General features: G+C 56.3%; 2 protein-coding genes across 3 annotated transcripts in view; one reads left to right on the top strand and one right to left on the bottom strand.

Annotated features, from left to right (window-relative positions):
• Positions 1–590: 590 nt before the first annotated feature.
• Positions 591–2,624, bottom strand: LOC118173980. The gene is made up of 5 exons (XM_035338953.1): positions 2,425–2,624; positions 1,900–1,959; positions 1,443–1,825; positions 1,074–1,093; positions 591–924 (listed from the first exon to the last, which is right to left on the bottom strand). Exons 1-5 carry the CDS (start codon positions 2,622–2,624, stop codon positions 682–684), a joined length of 906 nt encoding a protein of 301 aa, XP_035194844.1. The 3' UTR covers positions 591–681.
• Positions 2,625–5,567: 2,943 nt separating this feature from the next.
• Positions 5,568–23,924, top strand: part of JADE2 (jade family PHD finger 2) — a 58,893-nt gene continuing 40,536 nt past the window's right edge. For both annotated transcript variants that reach the window (XM_035338529.1, XM_035338528.1), the window contains exons 1-3: positions 5,568–5,715; positions 8,299–8,384; positions 18,617–18,774. In XM_035338529.1, coding sequence (XP_035194420.1) covers positions 5,658–5,715; positions 8,299–8,384; positions 18,617–18,774 — 302 coding nt within the window. In that variant the 5' untranslated portion in view covers positions 5,568–5,657. The remainder of the gene's footprint in view (positions 5,716–8,298; positions 8,385–18,616; positions 18,775–23,924) is intronic.

Here is a 23,924-nt window from a genome sequence, read left to right as displayed (position 1 = left end):
CCCCCCCCCCTCCGCCCGCTTCATCCCCGGGGGGAGCCGGGGGCGGGAGGCAGCGGCGGGGGCCGTGCCCGGTGGGGCCGGGGCCCGGGGGCGTGGCGGGGCCGGCTCCATCCCGCTCGGGGCCCGGGGCCGCCCCGCTGCAGCCTCGGAGCTTTCCCCACCTGCCTCCGGCCCGCCGAGCCGTGCCATGCCATGCCGAGCCGTGCCATGCCGTGCTTTACCATACCGTGCCGTGCTTTACCATGCCGTGCCATGCCGTGCTTTACCATGCCGAGCCGTGCCATGCCGAGCCGTGCCACCATCCCCGCTCACTGCAACGTTGAAGTTGGGCAGCGATGCCAAAGCAGGGGAGCCGCCGGGATGCCCAGCTCGGGGGCAGCGTGTGTGTATACGGGGGGCAGCCGGCATCCCCGAGCATCCCGAGGAGGGCAGGAGGCATTTCAGCATTCCCCCCCGCTTCGCCCAGCGGTGTTTCCCTCCTTTGGTTCTGTGCCCGGCCCCTCCTGCCGCTGGGACGGTCGGAAGAGGGGATTCTGCCCCGGAAAAATCAGCGATCTCAGCCTTCCTCCCAGGGGTGAAGCCGGGCTCTCAGGAATGGGGTTTGACCTTTAAGCGTTTATTGGCTACCGAGGTTAAAATAAGCTTGAGATGGGAGTAAAAATAGCTCGCCGAAAGGTTAAATCAAAGGTTAAATTTGTTTTTCCTAGGAAAATTGAGGCTGATCGCTAAAAATGAAGGCTTGTAGCAAAGAATTGGAAGGGGATGTGCTAGATTTCTAGGCAGGGAGATGAAATTCAGTTGGAGTATCGGTGGCTGCTGGTAGTGGTTGACACCAAGTTCCGAAAGTCGGTGGACAGGTGATCCTCGAACTGAGGCGTTTACTAAGGACAGGTCTTCGGCTTCCTCCGGCTGCCTCCTGTGAGGCTGAGTGCCCGTGGCTCCTGTTGATGCTGCTCCGGGCTGTGGATGCCCTGAGACCTGCAGGAGGGGGCTCCGGCTGCACGCCGTGCCCCACGCGGTCCTGCACGAAGGCAGGGGTGGCCCTGGGTGCCCACGGTAACCTTTCCTGTTACCTGCGATACGTCCGGGCTTGCTGCAGAAAGGATGGGTAATTAGAGGGTAACAAGTCAGAAAAGGAAAGGAAAGTTATAAATGTGAGCAATAAAGAAAAAAAAAAATCCCCGGCTAGATTTGGAAAAAGGCAAAGCACAGGAAGTAAACGAGGGCTTGTTTTGTTTTAAATTTAAATGAGGTTAAATTGTGCCCCCAGGAGCCAAGACAGCCAACGGAGCTGGCAGCTGGGGAGGAGCGGCCCCGCTCCACCTGGGCTGCTTAGGACGGCAGGCAGCGGGCATGGGGACGTTGGTTATTTGGGGGCAGCTGTGGGGGGACGAGCAAAAGGAGCACCCCAATTGCCTCCCACCCCGCCAGGCTGCCCCGACCCGAACGTTGCCGTGAGCGCGCGTCTTCTGCCCGCCGGGGTCGTGGCTTTCCACATCTGCGCTCCCTGGGGTTACCCAGGGAGGTTAAGAACAGAGCAAGCGCCGCTTTCCCCCGAGACTCGGGGGCTATGCGCCAAAACGTGCTGGCCGGCTGCTGGCACAGCCGGTGAGCATCCTTCGGCTGAAAAGTTTCTGCTGCTGCTGTCGTGAGAGCGGGGCTGCTCCTCTGGCGGGGGGCTGCCGACACTCGCCCCGAACCCCCCCGCAGCCACCCTCGGCACCGGGACCCGCTGCTGGGACCAGGCTGCGAGGACAGCCCTGCTGCGGCTGGGACCTTCCCGCTCTCCTCCCTTCTTGCACTTTCTAATAACTCGCTGCCTTTCCTAGACAGAGCCAGCAAATGGTTAACGCGGAGGGGAAGCGTCACCGAGCGGCCCCGGCGCCCCATGTCACCCACCCGGCGCCCTTGCCCTGTGCTGGGACGCGCAGGGACGCGCTGGGACGCGGCGGTCTGGGGCTGGACGGAGGGCGCGCGTGCCGCTGGGGGCACTATTTTCTGTTTGTGTTCCTATTTCTGCACTGGAAGAACAAACAGGGAAGTGGTTTTCTGCAGTCTCATTGCAGCTCGCAAACAGCGCGCAGAATTCAGCCGGCGTTGCTCAACTGTCACCGAGCGAGAGGTCGCAGGGCAGGGGGGACGGAGCGCGGCGCATCCCTCAGCACGCAGATGGGCTGGTGACCAAATGCTCCTTTTACTGCAGCTTGTGCAGATTTCGGTGCCGTGTTCCCCGTGGGAGCAGTGGTTACAGGCGTGCGTGGATTTCCCTTGCTCGTTTGCTCTGGTTCGGAGCCGTCCCCCCGGTGACCCAAAGGGCCGCCGCACGCGGTGCCACCGGCAGCTCCAAGCCCCACGTGGGCTGGCCGTACGGAAGGGTTGGCAGGGAGCTGGGAAACACCAGCGGATTCCCCTGAGCGTGAGGACAGTGGAAAGGGCTTGTAGAAGGCGAGGAGCCTGCCCAAGGCATTCGGGATGCACGCTGGTACTGGTACCGGCACAGGGCTGCCCTGTGCAGCGATGGCCAGGGGCTTGGGGTTTTTGGGCAGGTGCTTCTCCAGGTCTCCCTTCGCTTCTCCCTGCGTGCATACGCTGGGCAAAGTTGCATCTCCAAAAGCTCTCCGCATCCCTGTTTGTGCCCAGAGTAAAGGGGAAGGGGACGCAGGAACTTTGGGAATTCTCTGGGGAAGTTGGAGGCTGCAGCTCAAGGTGAAGCCCTGCCCGAGCCCTCGGGCTGTGCTGCCAATCCTGCCGCCCGTCCTGAGGCCAATCCGTGCAAGGCCCCGGTGATTTAAATTTGTTTGGGCTGATGGAAGGCCATCGTGTTCCTGGGTTTAGCATTTATCTGCCTTTTTCAGCTTGAACAAAGGCGGTGCTGAACATGTGTTAGTTCGCAATCAATTCCATTTTCGGGTTTCCAGGCATTAGGCGGGCTCCGCAGTCAGTCGGAGTTGCAGACACTTCAGGGGGATGTTCATTTGTTTATAAAAGAAACCCACATCTGTTTCTATTTGAATTTTTTAAGCGAGCATACACAGAAACCTTTCTCTTGGTTTCTGGCTCTGTAAAAGCTGGATTTTGGGCCAAGTTTGACCTAACTGCGACCTTTTCGAAGTATTACAAATTTTGGGGGATTTGTTTATGGCTTTAATAATGATGCCATGTGGGGAACGGGTCAGTGAAAAGTGAAAGGATAGCCTCTAACGTAAACGGAGGATGTGTTTTGGCCCAGAGAGTACATTTGGTGGAGACTTTGAATGGCTGAGGGGGTGTGAGGGCAGGGCGGGCACCCCCCTCCCCCCCACTGCATAGCCCCGAGCTCCAGCTGGGGAAATTGCCCAATTCCCCTTCTTCTACAGTAAATTCCTCTGTTAAGTACCGTGCAGTTTACTACTGTTTGGCGGGCTCAAGAAGATGAGTCCTTCAGGAAACGGCATCTCCTTAGCGCTGCCGGGGAGTTAACCATTTTCTGGCGAGGTCTGGCGGAGCCCCCCGTGGTTTGGGGCACACATTCGCCTTCCTGCTGTGCCACCGTGTCCCTGCTGTGCCACCGTGTGCCATCCCCTGCCCAGGCTGTGGCTGCATTTTGGTGCTGCCTTGCTCCGAGATGCCCATACTTTGCTCAAGCCAGGATTTCAGACGGAGCAATTGAAATGCAGTCTGGTTCAGAGGGTGCTGTCTTGGAGGCTCTCAAGCAGGGGCAAAATAATTCACTGAAAAGGAGCCGGCAAAAATAATTTACTGAAAAGGAGCCGCTGTTTGCTTGCAATGTGAACCACTTCTGCATGTGAATACAAACTTTTAATGCCCTACAGCGATGTTGTACAAGTGTGCTGGGTAGGTAGGAGCAGGACAGGAGCAGGACATGGGGACCAGTTTTAATTAAAGGGGTGATTAGTGCATCATCCCACAAATGCCGCAGAGCCCAGACTGGCCCCAGCACCCTGCCACCCTGCTGGGAATTGACCATGCCCCTTATTCATTCCGGGGGACAGACAGCAATGCCAATGGTGGAAAACCCTGGGAATGGCACTGGGTATCAGCAGCATGCCTTTGCTTTGGCTCAGGTGTTCCTTTTCCCCTCTGGCTTTGGTGTGTGTGATCTCAGTGCCCAGCACCTTCAGCCGATGAGCGCCCAGCTCCATCGCTGCCCCCGCTCCCACCTCAAACCAGTGAGAACCAGTCTCAAGTGTTCAGGTAGAATTTCCACTAAAAGTAAGTAAACTGCAGTTAAATCTGCCTTCAATGTAATTTTCCCCAAGCGAAAATCTACCGGCTACTTGGAAGGAGGCCGGTTTAATAACATCTGTTTCCCCTGGAATCGCTGGAGGAAAGTGTCGCTATTGCCATAGTCTCAGGGAACATTTTTAATCTTGTTTTGACAGGGCAATGCCTTACAACAACGCCGATAGTTAAAATGTTTATGATACTTGGTGGTATTATCCCTTCTAATGGCGTGATAAAACATAGCACGTATGTTGTCAAATGCAGGCACCGGGAGAGTTTTATGTGCTTAACTACCTGGGAGCTCTCAGGCAGCGGGACTTCTCCAGTTGTTCGGGGGAATGGCATGCTCCAGCGGCTCTGCTGCTAATTCCTACTGCTGCTGCCGAACCCCATTTGGTGTCGTTCCCTCTTAATATTGGGGAAGAAGCAGTGTATGTGCCTCAGATTCCTGCAGAACATCTCAGAAAGTACCGGGATGATTTCTGCGAGATTAGCGCTGTTCTCTGCAGGTGGATTTTAGCTTCCAGCCTGTTGCTGAGCGGCTCGGTCTGTGCGTAGTGCTGTAGAGCTTCCACCCGCAGCGCTCACAGCCCTGCCTGGGAGCTGGGGTTGCACCGATCCCCACCTGGTAAACCCTAGTAAAGGTCTTCAGCAGTTTTAAACATATATATATATATATTTCTTTATTTTTCCCTCTTTTTTCAAGCACCTGCTCGTACAGGTGCATGCCTTTTGGTTCTGCCTGATTCCCGAGGGGCGAGCTCTGGGGAGCCTGCTGATTTCAGGCGCTTCTGTCCTGTTCAAAGCCACAAAGCAAACCGGTGGCCGAGCTTCAAGCGGGTCCCTTCTCCTCCTCCTCCTCGCCATGGCAGTGCCGGATGCCGTGGCTTTGTCTCCAGGACAGCAAAGCTGTGGCCAGAGCCGGGGCTCACCCTGCAGGCGGAGGAGGTCTGGGCTGTGGGAAGCGTGCTTCGGGCTGCGCTAGCGTGCTGACTGCGCGGCGGATGCACCAGCCGTCTGAAAAGCTGATACCGCCCGAGTGGGAAGATGACTCAGAGGGTAAAACCCCGGCCTCATTGCACACAGGGGTCCTCTAGAATTCAGTGATGCTTGGACTTTCCCCTGCAGACATACTAAGAGTGCACAGAGTTTCCATTCTTGTGTCTGTGCGCTTCTCGAACGCGCAGCCTGGACCTGCTGGCGGGACGGCGCCAGGCCCCTTCTGCCTTCTGGCAGCAGGGAGGGCTGGTACAGAAACGCTCATGCCCTTGATGTTTAACAATAAAAGCCCTCTGAGAGTTGCTTGCTTCCTTCCCTAAGCCCCCGGGTGCTCTGTCGCGAGGGTAGGTGTTGGGACAGCGCGGCGTGCGGGCGTTGGTACCGGGTGAGGGTCCTGGCCATGAAGTGTAACGTCCCATTTCTTTCTGTTGCAGATGGAAGAAAAACGACGAAAGTACTCGATCAGCAGTGATAACTCTGACACCACTGACAGTAAGACCTTTAATTCAAGGCTTTGAACGAGCTAACTAAGTGATTCACCTCCAGCAGGGAAAGCGGCGGAATAATTACTTGGCGAGGAGTTGAGGAAACTGCATTTGCTGGGAAGTCGCCGCGCAATGAATTGTGCGCGGGGTTGGGTTTGTCAGAAATGCAGCCCTGATGTACGACAAGCTGATACCAATTTAAATGTCTGGCTGTGGGCTCCTCCGAGCTGATGGAAGTGTCTCCCTCGTGCGAGGAGTTTGGGTGAGGGAGAGCTGCAAACGCTGCTGAGCGCAGATCTGCAAGCGGAGCAAAAGCGGTCTGTAGACAAGTTGTCCTTGCATGTGTGCTGCATCCCGGGCACAGTCAGCTCCTGGCTGAGCTGTACTGGGGGAAAGGGAAGTTTTTGCTGGGGTCAGGGCAAAACCAGAGCCGCCTTCTTCCCTGGTGATCTGAGGAGTGATGTGGGAAAAGGGATAGGGCTCAAGCCAGCTAAACTTGCAAGCCCACGCTTGCTTTTAAACATATACCTCACTTCATCCTCATTCAGGGAGTGCAGAAGCATGTGCTCAACAATAAACATGTGCAAATGTGCTGAATTTTGGCTATAAATAGAGCGCTTTCCTCTCCCACTTATTTCAGGGTTTCACCCACTGCAGAAATACTGCAGTGCCTCGGCTGTGCAGCACCCTCGAGACACGAGTATAATCCCTTGTCTAGTCGCTGTAGTTCCCTACTCGTTGTTCTTGGTTTCTCGTGAATGTCACAGTAATTTCATCCGGGCCGTGCTGGGAATTTGCTCTCCACACTTTACAGGATCTGGCTGCAGGAGTATCCGCGAGCGAAAGGGACCGTGCTAAAGACACCCAACTCCCGGGCCTGCTCCTAACAAGATGATGGGGAGATTACAGGGGGTTACGGAAAGGCTGATCTTGCTGGGTTTGGCTGTGCTTCCCACAGCTTTATCCAAAACCACGGTCTGAGTGAGCCCAGCTTGTGCTGGCAGCACCAGCTGGGGCCACAGGATGGGAGCTGCTGCCGCTGTGGCAGGGCTGGGATGGGAAGTGCTTCAGGCTCCGGGTGCACACCAGCAGCAGCCCTCACCTCCCGTGACATGAAGCATCTTCGGCTCAGGGGGCTTCATTTGGATGCCAAGCTCCAAATTTCCCATCTCCTAATCCCCAGGTGCTCAGCAGCTTACCAAACAGCTGCCTTAGCTTCTGCACCGTTCGGGGTTAAGGCATCTTTCAGCGTGGTGGTAAGCAGCGTGGCCTTACCTCCGCTGGACTTGGGTATTTGTGCTGCAGGTGATGGCTAAGCTGTTGGTGAATGCTCTCCTGCAGGATAATTGTCAACAAAATGATGACCTTCTTCTCTGTGCCTCTGCCAGGAAAGGATGGTGGTAACTTGTTAGCTAAGTCTGCGCAGCTGTAGCCACGTTGTAGCTTGAAAAGAGGGGGCAAAGTGGAAATTAGTGCCTCGATCTGTCGGCATAAACTCGGGGTCTGCCTCTGCAGTGCTTGGAGCAACTCGCCGAGTAAAGCAGCTTTTTCCGGCAGTTACAGCTCAGGGCTTTCTGCTCTGTACTTTGCAAACCCAGTCCTCTGGCGTACTGGCATAAAAAAAGCCTGCATTAATGTGGAGCCCACTTCGGTGTCATCTAGGCTGACCCCACGGTCAGAAACCAGTTGTCCTTCGGGAACAATTGACACCATGAGATCCAGTCTTGGTTTTATCTTACATATACAGGAAAGCAGGGGTCAGGGGCAGACACAAAATCTTTCAGTAGTTGGTTTATTATTTAGTATTACCAAATACAGATAGCTTTTTCCTTTTTTGCTGGTAGTAGTAGTGATAGTAACAGCTCTGGGCTGGAAATACAAACTAATAACACAGTGCTCCCGTCGCATTTCAGCCTCAGCAGCGTTTGCCTTGTGGAGGTGGCAGCGGTGTGGTAACACTGCTCGAGTCAGGATAATGAGAGTCCATTCATAATAATCCCAGAGTAAAGTAATCCCAAATCCCAGAGCAAATACTCTCTTACTACTGAAGTGCGTACTGTTGTGTGGTTTCCATTAGGTGCAGAGGGGGCTGCTGAACCGCACGCAGGCGTGGAAGTTATTAGTGCTGGCGCTGACAGGGAAGTTTCACCCATGTGGTCACTGGTTTTTTACCATGGAGCCTGAAGTCCTTGAGCAGTTCAGCTGCTTCGCTTTGAGCATCCACATTAGAAAACTTTACTCTTCCTTAAGTTCTGATTCCAGTAGGTACCTGATTTCAGGAGGGATAAGCCCAGGCTCATTCCCTTGGGAAAGCCATTCATTCTTGGGACCTTGCCTGATGTCTGCCTTTGACCACAGCTTTCTTAAATCTCAGGGGCCTTTATTTCATCACCTGTAGCAGCAGAAAAGTGATGTCAGTCTGTTTTGGTGAAGTACCCTGAGAGGTGCGCAAGAATAATGCCACGTCAAGGTGTTATCACCTCTTAGCATTGACCCAAAGCGTTGGCTGAGGCTGTAGTAGTGGCAGTGGCAAAGATAAGGATAAAAGTTGCTCTCTTTTTCAGGTAATGTCTCCTTTGCCTCCTTGCAGGTCACACCACGTCTGCGTCCAGATGCTCCAAGCTTCCGAATACCAAATCCAACTGGTCCCGGCAGAAGGAGAAGAAGCCCTCTGAGGTACGCAGGGTTTTTGGCTGCTCAGAGCATCCTCTGAGATGCCACAGACTGCGCTGCGGTGCTTGGGCTGGGCACTGGAGGGAGCAGTCAGAGGTACCTGGAGGATGCTCAGGTGGAGGGTTGGGGGTCCCTGTGCCCAACCCCACCGGACTGTGGTCCCCAGGGGGATTCCTACTGATGCAGGTGGGGAGAGGGGAGGTTTGGAGGGTTTGGGAGGTCCTGCAGGGTCAGGGCGGCCACGTGCTGAGCTTCCCAGGTTTGGGTGCCCGCCTGGATCCCATTCCAGCTGTGTCCTGCTTTCCCTCGCGTGGCTCTCGGATACATCTCCAACAGATGTGGAAACTATACCAAGCACGAGCTGCTGTTGTAGCAACTGCACTGTTTGGCAGTGGTCATCGTCATTTCCAGAGCAGTGTGAGCAAAGCCAGAGTGACGTTGTTGGTGCGTTCCCCGTCGTCTAGACCAGTGTCCAAACAGAGCTAAGTTCAGATGAAGGTGAAGCTGGCTTGTCTGGTACCTTCTTGCAGCCTCCCTTAGCGTAGGCTGCAGATCCCTTCTTGAGCCCCCACGCTGTGCATCTCCTGGGACTGTGGCCCGGTGAGCACAAACCTCTATAACATCCTCAGTTTGCATCAAGCTGAGCAGAGATTTTGAGGTTTTCCTGTGGTCACCGCCTGAGTTATAGCTGCACTTAGTTCTTATCGCTGTGGCAGATTTACATTGATGTATCTCGTGTGTTGTTGGCAGTGGACAGAGACTTTAAAAAGTCCAGCTTGCTTGTGCCTTGAGTAAAGAGAAGAGCTGAGAAGCTGTTATTTCCAGCTGAGGTAATTGGAAACACTCCAGATAACAAAGAGCAGGAGATACAGATGTCACTGCCTGCTGACAGGCTGTTGGACAGTCGCATGTGAGGGCTAGGAATGTAAATTTTTAGTTATAGATACGCCTCCTGAAATGAGTGGTGGGTGTATGCTGTGAGCTGAGCCTCAGGTCACACAGTGAAGCATTTAAGGTACGTCGTCTTCCTGTGTCACCATTGCCATCTCCGTGACATGATGTCCTGTCCCTGACGTTTGTAATGACACCAGGAGAGCCCAGTATTGTCCTCAGGACCCCCGTGGTGCTAGGCCTGCTCAGAAGTGCCACAACACAACTCGGGCATCACTGACGGTGCCACGCATGCTGCCATGCTGCCTGGTGAAATCCTCCAAAACAAGGGCATCAGGAGTGCCCTTTCTGCACCTTTCTACACTCGCACTGCTCTCTTCAGTATGAATTGCGCCTACCAGCCAGCTAGGAGCTCACCCGGCTGCTGCTGAAGTTACGGGGTATAAATTTGAAATGCTTCGGGACTTGGTGGAGGACGTTCAGACCCAATTTTTGCTGCTCTGCAGTTTTGCCCAGGGTGACATCAGGTCAGGGCCCGTGCAGGCCCGGCTCGCCCCCCTGCTCCAGGGCCTGTGCTGCCCGGGACACACGTCTCAGTGAACCTCGGACGTGGAGCCAAGCTCAGCCTGGCACCTGCGGGAGGCCACCCGACAGTGGGACAGAGCGAGCCACGGTGGCATTTCGGAACCAAAACTGCAGGGGACCTCGGGGAGGAGATGTGCAGTTCCTCAGGCTGGACTTTGGCCAGGAGGCTCAAGCTGACAAACCGTCTTGGACAAAATGGTGGTGGGAAGCCAAGCAGATCTCAGCTCCAGTCCCATCTCCTGCATCTTCGCTGCGGCCATGGGGCCTGGCACTGGTTGGGTTCAGCTCCAGGTGAGACCCAGAGGCCAGGCCCGAGAGCTGAGGGTCTGGCACAGCATCACAGGCCCGGCATGACAGGGCCGAGGCATGTCACAGTGTGCATTTTGGAGGGGCCTACAGTGAGCATGGGTTTGTGGATTTCCTCTGGGACAGCTTCTCCCAAACCCTTCCACATCTGCCCCAAGTTCTGCCGTGACCCATGGGCCCACAGCCATGGGTCCACAGCCATGCCTGGGCTCCTTCTGTGGGGAAACACGTCTGGGTACAGCAGCTTGGAGGATTTCAGCATGGAGCCTGGTGGCCATCGTGTATGGCAAGTATGGAGGAGTGCAAAACAGAAAGCACACCACTGTCAAACCTGCTTCACGTGAAACAATTCGTTATCACACTGAGGATGGGAACCACAAGAGGGTAACGTGGAAAGCATGATGAACTCACTATCAGGTGTCAGAGCCTGCCAGGCAGTCTGCCCAGGACACTTTGGGGATGGTGCAGCCTTTTCAAGCAGTAACTCAGACTCGGGTACACCTGGCTGGTGGCTTTATAATGACCGATGGCACTTCTGCACACCATCAGCTCCCCAGGTGCAGGCAGTCTGGGGGCAGCAATGTTGTGGGATGGGCTGCGGGAGGGAGCGGGGTTGTCCCCAGCCTCTCCTGTCCCTCACAAAGTCATGTCCCCGGTCCCTGTGAGTGGGCTGGAGCCGAGCTGCCATCTGCATTCCCCTGCCAACATGCGCAGGAGATAAAAAATCAAAAGCATTAGTGTTCCATAGTTATTAGCCGGGTCAGGGGGTGATGTTTATTATGAAAGACTCTGCGAGAAGGGATTAACTATACACATTAAAAACCACCCGATACGAGGCATCTGGAAAAACAAGCTTCTTAACATGGAAAAGTACTGAGCTGTTTGTAAACATCCGCGCTGGGGGCCGGTGCCAGGGAGGGTGATTATATTTATCTGAGCGTGTCACAGGGCTCTGCCTGGGCTCTGACGTGGCCCAGACACCGGGCTCTGCGAAGCCGTGCCGAGGTGACAGCCCTGCTCCGTGCCCCAGGGGTGCTGGCAGAGGACGTCTTGGGTCAGGAGGTCCACGGGATGGGGACAGACATCGGCAGCTCCTGAGACCTGCAGTACCTGGTTGTATTAACCTCCTTCTGGCTTGTTTGTCCCCAGACCTGGCCTAGAAATGAGCAGCGGTCCCCTCACCCTCCGTGGTGCTGCCGTCCCGAGCTGGTGGTGCTGCCCGGGGAGCTGGTGGGAGCAGGATGTGTGCTCAGGTCCTCCCTGTCCTCGCTGCTGAGCCTGCAGCAGGGAAGGAGACGTGCCTGAAGGAGGGATGTTTGCTCCTTTTATCGGTGCGTTAATGCGATCCTGCCCCCAGCTATAGGGCTGCTGGGGATGTGAGCGCAAGCCTGGCTGGGCTGGATGGCAGTCACGGAGCCCTCCATCCTGCTTCTGACAGGGAGCAGTTGTCAGTGTCTGAGGAGGGAGCGCAGGAACAAGGCAAGTGTGTAATGATGCTCGCTGGTTACATCCTCCAGCTCCCAGCCATCAGCGGCATGGGGCCTCCTTTGGATGCTACATCTGAGTCACGGCGTCAGCCAGGAGGTTAGTCATGAGCTTCTGAACTGCTTGGGATCCAAAACGCTGCCCTGTATCGGGCTGCATGGCCAGAATATTTTGCTAGGGAAGAAGGACCTGCATCGTGGAGTAACCCTCTGCCTGATAGCGCCTCGGCCATCCCTGTTCGGGCTGAGCTCCAGCCCCGTCCTGGCCCTCCTCTGCAGGTGCTGGGCTCCTCACCTCCACTTCAGTTCCATCCTTTTCGAGGTTATGGGACCACAGCTGCACGCCCTGTTCAAGATGAGGGGCAAACCACAAATTTATACAATTTACATTATTTTCTGCTTTCCTTGTTTAGATATTCCTTCCATGTTTTGAAGGATGTTTTTTATATCTCTTTCCAAGGATTTAACCCTGCTAAAGCATCCTCAATTAGATCCTGATTCCCTTCTAGAAAGTAATTGTTATTGCACTAGTTCCTTTTGTGTTTATTTTTTTTTCCCACTGCGATAGGTATATGCTGCTACAGGGCAAAGTGAATTTAGTCCCTGGGCTCTCCATGCTCTAAGGAAGGCTTTTATAAGGGACCATCTGGCCAAGTAAGACCGGACATACTTTTACTGTGCTGGATTAAGAGAAAATAGGTCTCTGTTGAAAGGTTTGACTGCAGTGTCTTTGTCGCTTTTCCCAAGCCAGCATGGTTATAACAGATTAATACCATTGTCTTCTGAATGCTGAGAAGGGCAAGACAAAAATGCTTCTTGTTCCTATTTTAAATTCTGTTGTTCATTGAATCTTTAACATTCAGCATTTCAAGAGGAAACAAGAATAGATTAAGAGATAGCAGACTGGCTCCCAAATGAACACGGGAGTAAGTATTTTTCTCCCCACAGGCAGATAGTATCACTGCTTACAAACACACACCAGGCATTGCCACGTTTCTTAGCCCTGCTACTGAATATTGCTGCTCGGTTTGTTTTGGAACGGGCTGGAAAAAATGTGACAAAATGCCTGGGAGATGAGCCTTGGGTGAGCTGGGTGGGCTGCCACCGGCTGGTCCCACGTAGGTGCTGGCTCCAGCTGATACGAAGACAGTTTGTCCGACCAAAAAATATTCCCAGGGCTCCCATTGTTCTCATTGTTTTCTCTTTCTCTAAAAATCCTTGTGACTCATGAGCTACAACAAACAATTTTATGCTTGAAAGAATGAAGGGCTAATAGTGCTGGCTGGGAAGGAGGAGAAAACCCTGCAAGGCAGCGGGAGGGACCTGTGCAGCCTTCCCTGGGGCAGAAGGGCGATGGAGAAGGGGACGGTGGCTGAGGGAGGACTTTGGCCAGGAGGAAGGAAAGGTGTCGAACCAAAACCTGCAGAAAACCTGTCATCTGGGCTTCCAAAACCACTCCTCTGTCCTTCATGCTGCGAACCATCGCTGCACAACCACAGAAGAAATTCTGCCCATCGCTCAGAGTGATGCTCGCAGAGCCCAACGGGCTGTGCAGATAGAAGGGGGTCAGGGAGGATCTCAGATAACTTGGTTTGTAAAAGGGAAGAGGTAACAAACGTGTGATTTCAGACAGGCTGGGGCCGTTTGATTCCCACCTCTCTTGGCTGCTGTCTCACCAGCACACACGTTGTGCTTTTCGACATGCACTCGATGTTGAGCGATGGGCTTAATTTCTCATCGTTTCCTGCCCGTGCTCTGCAGTGTGAAGCGCTTCAGAGAAGTTTTATTATTGCAGAAACTTTCTGGGGACACAAACGTTTGTGTGCCTAAACAGAACCCATGCAAGGGCTGCCATCGTCCGTGCAGGACCCTGCCCCGTCCCCGGGCTTGTCGCAGTTCTCAAAGCTAATTAAAAGCAGCGCTAGACGAGTGCTTCTTTAGTTTAGATTTAAAGACCAAAACAGATTCAGCTTCTTGGCTCTCGCCCAGAAGCTGATTTCATACAAGTGGGAAGCAGTTACTAAAGGATCTGAATTCGATGTTTTGGGGTTGGTATTTGGGGCTAACGGGGATAACTGGCAGCCTCAGCCCCGCCGAGCAGTTGCTGTAAAAGCACAGCCCTTGGGAGAGCACGTAAAGTGGGAGCTGAATAGCGGCGAGATTGGTGGCCCACTTTATTAGAGGGGTTTGTAAGTGAGTCAGAGAACCTTGAAATCGATGCGGGGATCTCGCAGAAAGGTAGTGAAGAGGCGCAGAGATGGGGCCGATGGGCAGAGGAAGCTGTGAAGTGGCAGGAGCCGCGGGAGGAATGCGCTTGCGGTAACGGAGCCACCTGGGAGAAGCACAGCAGGGATGTGCTGCGGCACGGCGAGCTGAGCCCCGGGCTGCAAAGGGGATGTGTGGGGACACCAATTTGTCACGGGGTGACCCGTGGTGGCGGCTTCCAGGGCTGTGGGCAGGAGGTTCTGTCGGTAAGACCGGGATGGCAGCACAGTGGCTCCTGGTGCGTGGCAGGGTGCTCATTGCCCCACGCTGTCCTGATGTTGTGGGGCACGCTGGATCACGACTTCTGGTGGATGGAGACCCTCCGTGGGGCTCAGCAGCCATGCGTGAGATGCTGTGGTGAGGGAGGATCCGAGTCCCGCTCCTGCCTTCCAGGTCTCAGCCACAAATGGAGGACCACCCGTCCCAAGCCAGTCTGATGTGAAGTGAAAAACGAGGATGTCAGAATCGGGGGATGCGTTATTTCTACTTCATTTAGGGTCTGGGTTTTTTTTTGAGGGGGAAGATCGATACGGTTTTTGCTTCACTACAGCAGACTTCAGAAGTAACAACAAATATGAATGTGTCCGTGGGTAATGGGATGGCTTCTGCGTCGCAGCAACTTCTCGTGGTCCTGCACCTCACCGTGGTCCTGCTGCCAGCCCAGCACCGTGCCCTGCTGGGCTGAAGGGATGGGGAAATAACCGAGGCAGGTAACGTGGGCCTGTCCTGCCAGTGAAAAGTGAGTGCCACGGATCATTTAAGGGCTTGTAGGGACAAGAGCTCCTGACGAGCCTTGGAAATGGAGCTGAAGCAGAGCGGTCCGATCCTGGGAAACGCGGCAGCTCAGGTGCCCGAGGCACCGACGTGACCGTGTGGCCGGTTTCCCCGGCACGGGGCGGGCGGCAGCGGCCCCGAGACAAATTGTCAGTTCCTACAGAAGGGAAGAAACAGTAAACAGTGCTATTGAGGGAAAATTGCTTGTTTTCTGGTACACAACTTTCTCTTCACCGCCAGGTCCTCAGTTCATCAGTGCCCAATTTATCCTTTATTTAGTTTTCATAAATAATTCAGAAGAGTTTGAGTAGAATAATTGAGTCTTTTCCCAACCCTAATCCCAGACAATTCAAAACAAAAAGACATTTAGATTACAATTTGAGCGTATTAGCTGTTGGGAGATTTCCAGACAACTGATCTGCTTTCCTTTACAATTTCGGCGGCGTTCTATCATTTCTGAAGTGTTCTGCTTTGATAGTTAATAATTTGAGCATTTCCAGTTCTTCATGAAAAGACAGAGGCATCATTGTGATAAAGTGCTGGCGTGCTCGCTGCCTTTGGATGTGCGAGCTTATCTGTTTTCCAAGAAGGCCTAAATAAATGAAGTAGTAAGATTGCAAATCCAGCCTGCGATGCGCCTTATCATCTTTGGGGAAATAGATGCAATCGTGCTTATTTGGCTTAAAATTAAAACTAAGCTTCCACGCCGATGCGAGCCGAAAAGCCGGAAGGGATGAATTTGGGGCAGACTTAATGCAGGAAAAGGCGAGCCTGGGATGCGCGTGGTGAAGAGGGGAGAAACTGCGCTTTCGAGCGTGAAGGCTGCGAGGTGCGAGGCTTGCCAGGAGGGTTTCGCATCGCTGAGGATTCGGCGGAGGCTCCGTGAGGCCGGCCCTGCTCGGCCAGAGGCCGTGCGCAGCCTGGCCTGCTGAAGCCGTGACCCCAGCTGGGAGTGAGCTGAAGAGGTGAGCTGAGAAGTGGCTGCAGGCACAGCCAGACGCGTGTGCTTTTGGACACGAGGATCAGGTCGTTTTACTCGGCCTGGAGGGGAGATGTGGGGTTTCCCAGCACCCGGAGCTGCGGCGATCTCTCCCTGCTGTGCCAAAGCTCTCCCACTATCCATGGCACACGCACGTCCATCACATCACGGCCAGTTCGCTGTGTTCCCAGTGCTCCCAGCTCCTCCCAGGGCTCACTGGGCGACTTGGAGCATGCCGCTGCAAGTCTCCATCTGCAAGAGGAAGGCAACGGGACGGGCTCTGCACGGCGCGGGTCCTCCGTCACCGCCTGCCCGTGGTACTGCACCAGTGTCCCCATCACTGCACCAGTGTCCCCATGGCTGCACTGGTGTCCCCATGGCTGCAGGGTGATGCCCTGTGGCAGGGCCCTGCCTGCACCGCCGGCTCCCTGCTCCCTCCAAAAAAAAATTGGGAGTGGAGATAGCCCCTTGCCCGAGCTGCGGTCCCGGCAACGCAGACGCGTCGGGCACGGGGCGTGTTTGCACGCTCCTTTAGCAGATGAGCTGCAGTGGGCTTACTCTGTTTATTTCGCACTGCTTGATACGCAGACACGTGGCACGGGAAGGATTATGACATCCTGCGTGCTCCTTCTCATGCTTAATTAGCGTTTATCTTAATCTCTCTTTTTTTTTTAATTTCTAGCACTGACAGCGTAGTAAAACGCTACCGTGGCGTTCATAAGGAGGAATTTGTAGCACGTAGACTTAGAGGAACTTGATCTTTCTCACACCGAGCCTAATTCTGACGGCAGTCTGTAGGCTGTTAATTATGGTTGTTGAAGGATGCTCCAAGACTGTCTGGGCAGCTCAGACGGGCTTTATATAGCTGCAGTCAGCAACGTCTCCGAGCAGATGCATGGGGAGGAGGGTACCGGTGCAACTCGGAGAGGTCCCAACACGGAAGAGGCTGGTTGTTGTGTTTAGCTCTAATTGGGTTATCAGCTGAGGCACCGAGGATTAAACGAACTGACCTAAATCCTGGTCTCAGTGGTCTTAGTTAACGGCTGGTTTCCTGCATCTTGGCCGAGTGGATTTCTGAAATACTCCCCGAAGCGTGGTGGTGTTGTGTCAAGGGTGTAAGCCTGTAGTGCATCGTTTGTTGCGCTCGTTTTGAGGACAAACACTGCAAACAGATGAAACGGTGCTGAAGAAAACACCTTTGTCCATCCCGGCCATCCTGGGGCTAGGCGGTGTCCAAGCCCGGCTGCTGGCACCGCCGCTGTTACTTGGGCTCATGGCAGATGGCAGAGAGGAGAAGGCATCCATTCTCATTTACAATTTATTTTTACTCTGCGAGAGTCGAGATTGCTCGAGCCCTTGCTGTCAGGCAGTGGCTGGCAGGACAGCCTTATTTACCGTGATGGATGTGTTGGGAATGCTTTTTTCACGGCGGTGTGCTGGGGGATGGCTCTGCGGGGCCAGAAGTGAGGTGGAGAACGAGCACGGTCCCTGTCCAAGGGCCTGGCGGATTTTCGTAGAGGGCTCCGGTGTCAGCCTCGGAGGAGGTTTATGGGGTCAGGAGGAATCTCCGTGTGTTTCGCTGCAGGCTGGGGCCGTGTACGCAGGCATCTCTATCACCACTTAGCCGGATATTTTCCTGCTCACTAAACAAACTATAGACTAAACTCGAGCTTTGCCCTCGGGAACGAGACAGACAATGAAAACGGGGAACGGCGTTAGAATTGAGTGATGCTTTGTGCTTCCACTGACCTGTCCGGCGGCCAGAGAGCCCACCAGGATGCTCCAGCTGCTGCTCCAAACGCCTTATCCACCCAAAAACCCCCCGTGACCGCAGCCAGCGGCGGCAGCTGGGTGCCTGCTGGGAGCGTGGCTGCTCTCCCGAAGGCAGCTGGAGCTTTTTGGGGCAAAGCCATGCCCTGGCCAGGTTCTGCTCCTGGTGCTCTCACCGCAAGCACAGTTTCACAAGTCAGCCCCCAAAGGGCCTGCCAGTGATCCCGGCGCGGCACGTCTGGGTTTCGCTGCTGTAACCCGGAGCATCCTTAAGGCCTCGACTCGCGGATATTTCTCTCTGCTGGTAGTGGGGTGGGTTTTGTGAAGCAGGAAGGTGATCCCTTCAAACCAGAGGCAAGCAGAGGTGGTGGCAGTGCTTGGCAGAGGGGAGCTGCAGCAACCAAGGATCTTTGCAAGGGGCAGCGCTCGGAGCTGAGCATCCAGCCCTGCTCCGTGGCCCTGAGAGTCACTGGCACCTGGTGTCAGGGCTTCAGGGCAGCGGGTGGTTCGGGGAAGGTGCTGCTGGCGCCATGGGCTTGCTTTGGGGTAGCTTAGCTCGGAAACAGAAGGGCAGGCAGCCAAGTGCGAGCCGCGGGCAGGGAGCTTGCCGGCAGCGCCGTGCCGGTGCCGAAACTGGGACAGGGTCACCCTCCGAGGCGGGCTGCGCTGACGTGCCCGTGGCTGTGCGAAAGCTGCTCTGCCTGCATGTTAACAGCGATGATTCATAGGGGATTTTTAGTAAAAAAAAAAAAATAACACAGCACCAAAGGCAGATGAATGCGTTTTGTGTGAGAACAGCCCGCGTGGAGGGGCTTCTGAAGGCGGGGATGGCAGAAGTTGGGAGGATTTCTACCTGGTGGGGACAGGAGCGTGCCCAGGGCAGCGAGGTGACTGATGGGGGCACAGAGGTGCTCGGGGCAGTGCAGCGCCTCTCCTGCCAGCAGCATCATTCCTGCCAAGAGAAAATAAAGCAGCATCTGCCCCAGTAAGGCTGAATGTGGTTAGAAGGCAGTGGCTGTGAGCATCGATCCCCTAGGAGAAGGTAGCCCATCAGTTCTCCGGGTTGACACGGCGAGTCTGCCGCGCTGTCACCCGTGGTTATCCCCAGCTCCCACCCCGAGCACACGCACAGGGCTTTGTCAGAGCCTCTCACCCTCCCCGTGGTTTGTTTCCTGGCGCAGGTTTTCCGCACGGATCTGATAACAGCCATGAAGATCCCCGACTCCTTCCAGCTCAGCCCGGAGGAGTACTACGTCCTGGCCGACCCCTGGCGCCAGGAGTGGGAGAAGGGCGTCCAGGTCCCCGCCAGCGCCGAGGCCATCCCCCAGCCCGTGGTCAGGTAAGCCGGCGGGTCCCCTCCGTGCCACGGGGGTTGTGCTGTCACCTTCCCTGTCCCCGGGCGGGATGCTTTGTCACTTGTCCCCCCGGATGGCCAGGCACGGTGCCGAGTGATTGCGCCGCTCCCAGGCAGCGCAGAGGAGCCACGCCAGGCGGGCCAGCTCCTCGCCTGCTTGTGGTTGGGGAATTTTGAGAAGATCTGATAAAATCAGAGGAGTGTTTAAAAAAAAAAAGACACAACAGAAAGCCCAGAAAGCCAGCCAGAACGTCAGCATCTGTCTGCTGATGGATGCGGCTCCATCTGGAAGCACCGTGGCTGTACGTCACGGTCGGGGTGGTAAAAATGGGATGGGAGCACAAACATTGAAGGGCTGGGGAAAGGAGCCCGGCAAACAGGCAGGCATCCACGGGACTTTGTAGAGACGCCGCCGATTGGCCTAGAAGGGAGTCTGGTTCGCTATTTTAAAATGGGGAACCGTGTTTAAAATAGACCCTGCAGCAGCTGCCGCGGCAGCGAAGAGCCGTGGGTGCGCCGCTGCCCCTGCACCGCGCGCTTGGCAGAGGGGAGCGGCGGCTGCGCGGGTGGCGAAAAGGTGGGGCTGTTGTGGTGCTGTTGTGGTGCTGGGGACGGGGCCGTCCTCGAGGGTCCGTGCTGCTCCCTGGATAACGGGGGAGGGGGGGGAGGTTTGGGCCAGGCGCTGGCCCCGACGCAGGCACCGTTTGTCCGCAGCGGCAGCAGCTGCTCCTGCAGCTGCCGGCCCCCGGTTATGAAGCAAACTTTTGTGTACGCTTCCCCCCCCCCCCCTCCCCTCCCCAGGGGAAAAGAGAGAAAGAAATGAAACTTTAATGAGTCTGAACACATCAAAAGGGAAGTTGTAAAAGGGGGCTGTTGAGTTGATTTAATCCTTAGGAAAGAAAAAAAAAAAAAAGAAGAAGAAGAAAAAAAAACCTGCGTGTGGAATATCTTTTTTTAGTCGCCTTTGATAGCTAACCGCAGTCTGGACTCGTAAATGCTCTGCTCCCCAGCTGAGGGCTCGCGCTGGTGCTATTTCCAGCCGAAAAGTGATCGCTTGGCACTGCCGGGGCCGGAGGTGCCTTTTTAAAGCTGACCCGGAGAGCAGCGTGCGACGGGTGGCGTTGGGCATCGAGGAGCTCTGTGCCGGCTCCTGGGGCCATCTGCCCTGCTTCGAGCCCCTCCTGGCAGATGTGCACCTCTGCTCGGCCCCACGCCCTCGTTTTCAGGGCGTCCTGGCACAGCTCTGCCAGTTCCTGCTGTTCCCACGCAGGAATGCCCCTAAAGGGATGGAGAAACACATCCCGTGTGTGCGGGAGAAGCCTGGCCCCGCAGGGGGCTCTGCCCACGGGTACCTGGCAGCATCTCCCCGCAGGCAGGGCTGGAGCCCTGCTAAGTCAGGACGTGTCCCACCTTCTCCTGTCCGCACACCACAGAGGTCACCGGCCCTCTCGGATGCTTCTTGCTCCCTTCTCATTTCCTGCAGGTGTTGGTGCAGCTTGCCTGTGTGTGGGTTTGGGTGGTTTTTTCCCAGGATTTTCCGTTTAAAGGCAGGTGACGCGTGTCTTCGTTGGCTCCGCTGAAATCCGGCCCATTTTCTGTGGCTTCCCAAAGACACCTGGTAGTGGCCCCAGCGCTCGCAGCCAGTTCAGTGAATCCCTGCAGCTGGTTTGTGATGTGCCCTGCTGATCCTGGCTGCTCCTCCTGGGCTGCTGCAGGCTCGAGTTGCGCGGCCACATCCCCGGTTTCCCCGCAGGACGTATTTTCCACGTGTACGATTCCTTCTTGCGTTTCGGTTTGATAAAATACTCAGAGCTTTACACCAAAGTTGTTCCTGCCCCCGCTGCTACTCGCTGATTTCGGGGTTGTGAGGGTCAGCTCCGGCCCTGATTTTCTCATTTTACAGCAGTGTCCGTGGCTGCACCTGGGTTGTGGCCACGGTGCGTGTCCCAGGGGATGAGCAGCGCTGACGCTGCCAGGATTTTTTGCCGGGGCAGCAGCTCTCCAGTGCACAGCAGAAGGCACGGCGGAGCCGGCTGTGCTCCTCCCGAAGAGCTCTCCCTCGGATGGCACCCCTGCCCCGAGGGATTTCCCACTGCAGTCAGCGCTGTGATAGAGGGAGCAGCATTCGGACAGCCAGGGACGGATGAAAAACACAGTCCCCTCCCTGCCTATGGGGCCAGACAACTCTTGCGGCTTGCCCTCCTCTTGCAGTCGCCCTCCTTCGGAGAAACATCAGGCAGTTTTCACGGAGATGGCTGTGTTTCTTCTTCTGCCTGCAGCTTTATAAGGCCCTACAGCTCCATTTGCCTTGCTCCTGCTTTAACGGCTTGGATTCGCCCCCGTCCCAGCACGCAGATCCTCCCGGCAGCAACGACCGGACCTTGCTGGTCCTGAGGGATCCATCACTTCGGTACCGCACCCCACGCCACCGCCTTTGTTTCCGAACCTTCCTTCTCCCCCTTCCTCAAACAGAAAACCACATCAGATCCTCGCTGGGTCAGATGCAGGGAATCCGAATTCCTTTCCCTGCCGAGCAAAATGCACAGCCCCTGGTTTTTTACAGCCCGAAACAGCAGCTCCCCTGTGCCAAGGCGAGAGCTGGCGCAGCCCCGGGGCCGCCGCGCTTGCCAGGGGGGGCATTTTGCTTTCTGCCACATCTCAGGGGTAAAACAGCACTGTAACAGCGTGCTGCCCGTGGAGAGGAGGCAAGCCATGCCTGGGAAATACATCCCGAGCCCATCTCCTGTGACCCCGGGGTGCAGAGCCTGGGCAGGGGATGGGCTGGAGCCCCAGCGGGTTTTGCAGCAGAGGGTGTGAGAGCTGCTTCCCGCTCCGAAATGCGTCTCCCCCCTCCCCAAGGTGTGTTGTTGTGTGCAGCTGCTGCTGCTGCTCGTCTCATCTCTCGCCTGGGCGCTTGGAAACGAGCTCTTCCTACCCGCCCGTTGCCTCTAGCTTTTGCGGATCCAAAGCTGAAAATTAGATTTTGAAACGTTTTTATTTTGCTGGAGCTCGAAAAATGTCAAAGCCGTGGGTGAGGCGGGAGGGAGAGTGCTGTGCTTTAAGGAATGCTTCCCCCGGAAAGCAGCCGCCTGAAAGATGCCTTCGCCAAGAGCCACCTTAACGCACAGGGGGCTTTGTAGGCTAGCACAAATCGCCGTGCGGTTGCGTGGAGGGCGAAGGGGGGAGAGGAGCATCCTTTGGCTCGCTGTCCCCCTGGTTTGGTGCCCAGGGCCGGTGGCCACCCGCACAGCAGGGTTACTGGGCGGTGCAGGACATCAGATGTTTCCTCTCCACAATCGTTTCTGGCTCATCAGTGCTTAAAAAGGGGGTTGTTTTGTACAGCCTGAGCGTTGCCCAAAGCTTGGCGGGCTCCGGCGTGGATATAAAACCCATCTGGAGTGGAGTGAGAGCAGGGGAAAGGCGGAGGTACCGGGAGGGACAGGCTGCGCACCTTGGGGTCACGGCGGTGCCGGGCATCCCTGGAGAGTCCCCAGGCTGCCGGGAGCAGGCAGGCCGTGAGCCCCGGGGCAGGCAGGGTGCTCGTTGCAAGGACGGGTGAGCCCAGGCACGGGGATTGCCGTCCTGAGTCGGCGGTGCTGAGCCCCAGGCTGGCAGGGGGCACAGGTGGGTGCTGGATGCCACCAGGACCACCTCGGCTCGGCTCGAGGCTGAGGGCTGAGCAAGGCGAAGCGGTGGCACCAACTGCAGGGGTACCCCAACGTCCGGGAGCATCGGGGTGCGGGCACTGCCCCTTTACAAAGGGGAACGAGGAGCTTTGGGTGAACTTTGTGGAGCCCGAGGGGGGCTCGTCCCTCCCTGCTGGAGCCAGGCACAGCAGCACGTGGCGAGCTCATGCAGCAGAGAGCATCCCTCCGTGCAGCACTGGCACCGATCTCTGATTTGATGCACCTGTACAGCTTCTAATTCCTTCCTTATTGAATGATTTAACGTTTTTGGCAGGCAGTTCCTCCCCCGAGCTGACGGGGATGCAGGCAGGATCTCGAGGTGGCTCTTGGAGCTCACTTTAAGCCCCATCGCTCTGTGCCGTAGGTTCTGTTTCCTGTGAATTTGCACACAGCAGGAGGACGAGCAGGAAGGCTGCTTCTCGCTGGCAGGGCTCCCAGATATTCTTGGCGTCGCGGATCTGTACTTGTGTCATCGCCGTGGCCCTGTTTTAACAGAAAACAGAGAGTGCTGTGGCAACAGGAAGGCGCAACCTGTGCGCACACGAGCGGGGAGAGGGCAGGGGCACGGACGGGAGCACCGCCGGGGAGCGGCTGCCACATCGGTGGGGCACTTGGCACAGTCCCCCTCGCTCCCCCCCCCGTCCCCCTGCATCCCCTCTGCTCCCCCAGGACCCCAAGAGCAGGCAGAGCAAGCCCTGGCTGTGCTGCATGGTGTAGGAACACGGCTGGCCGTGCCGTGGAGCTGCCGGCTGTTGGCCCCACGGCCCGAGGAGCTGCCCCAGCATCTCCGGGAGGAACTACAGGGCTGTGGTGTCATGCGGTGCCATTCACGTCCTGGCTCCCCGACAGCCCCAAGGACGGTGCTGCTCCACGGCGGAAGGGAGCAGGAGGCACCCAGAGGCTCTGCTCGTGGGGAGCATCCCGGAGACAAGCTGGGAGTTTGTGCCAAACCATTTGTGTTTCTGAGCCAGAGCGCGCTGCGGGGGCGCAAAGCCAAGCGGTGCCCGGCTGTGGGACGGGGGCACATCCCTGCCCTCCGTTCCCCTGAGCCCCCGCTGACCCCAACGGGGCTGGGGGCACCTTCCAGAAGCCCCGGGGCATAACGGGGGCACCTCCAGCAAAGGGATTAAACCGGCCCCCGGCAGTGCAGCCGCACGAGCGTCGCCTGGACGCCACCTCCCCGTCTCCCCCCGCGGCTGCCCAGCGCGGGGAGGGCTCTCGGCGGCGTTGCTCCCGGCGCTGCAGGAACCAGCACACTGTGTTCTGCAGCTCCAGGCCGGGCTGAGGCCGGGCTTCCTTCCCTCCTTCCCTCGGCCGGCGAGGCGCGCTGGCTGTTGACTCATCGGCAGCTTCCCTTGGGCTTTGCTGCAGAAGGGGCAGGCGGGATGCTGCAGCGGTTTGTGTAGCTCTTGGAGCAGCGCTGTTGTTTTAACATCGCCTGGCTTTTTT

Source organism: Oxyura jamaicensis, chromosome 13 (assembly GCF_011077185.1).
Source record: "Oxyura jamaicensis isolate SHBP4307 breed ruddy duck chromosome 13, BPBGC_Ojam_1.0, whole genome shotgun sequence".
Taxonomy (NCBI): domain Eukaryota; kingdom Metazoa; phylum Chordata; class Aves; order Anseriformes; family Anatidae; genus Oxyura; species Oxyura jamaicensis.
This window is presented reverse-complemented; position numbering and strand designations above follow the sequence as displayed.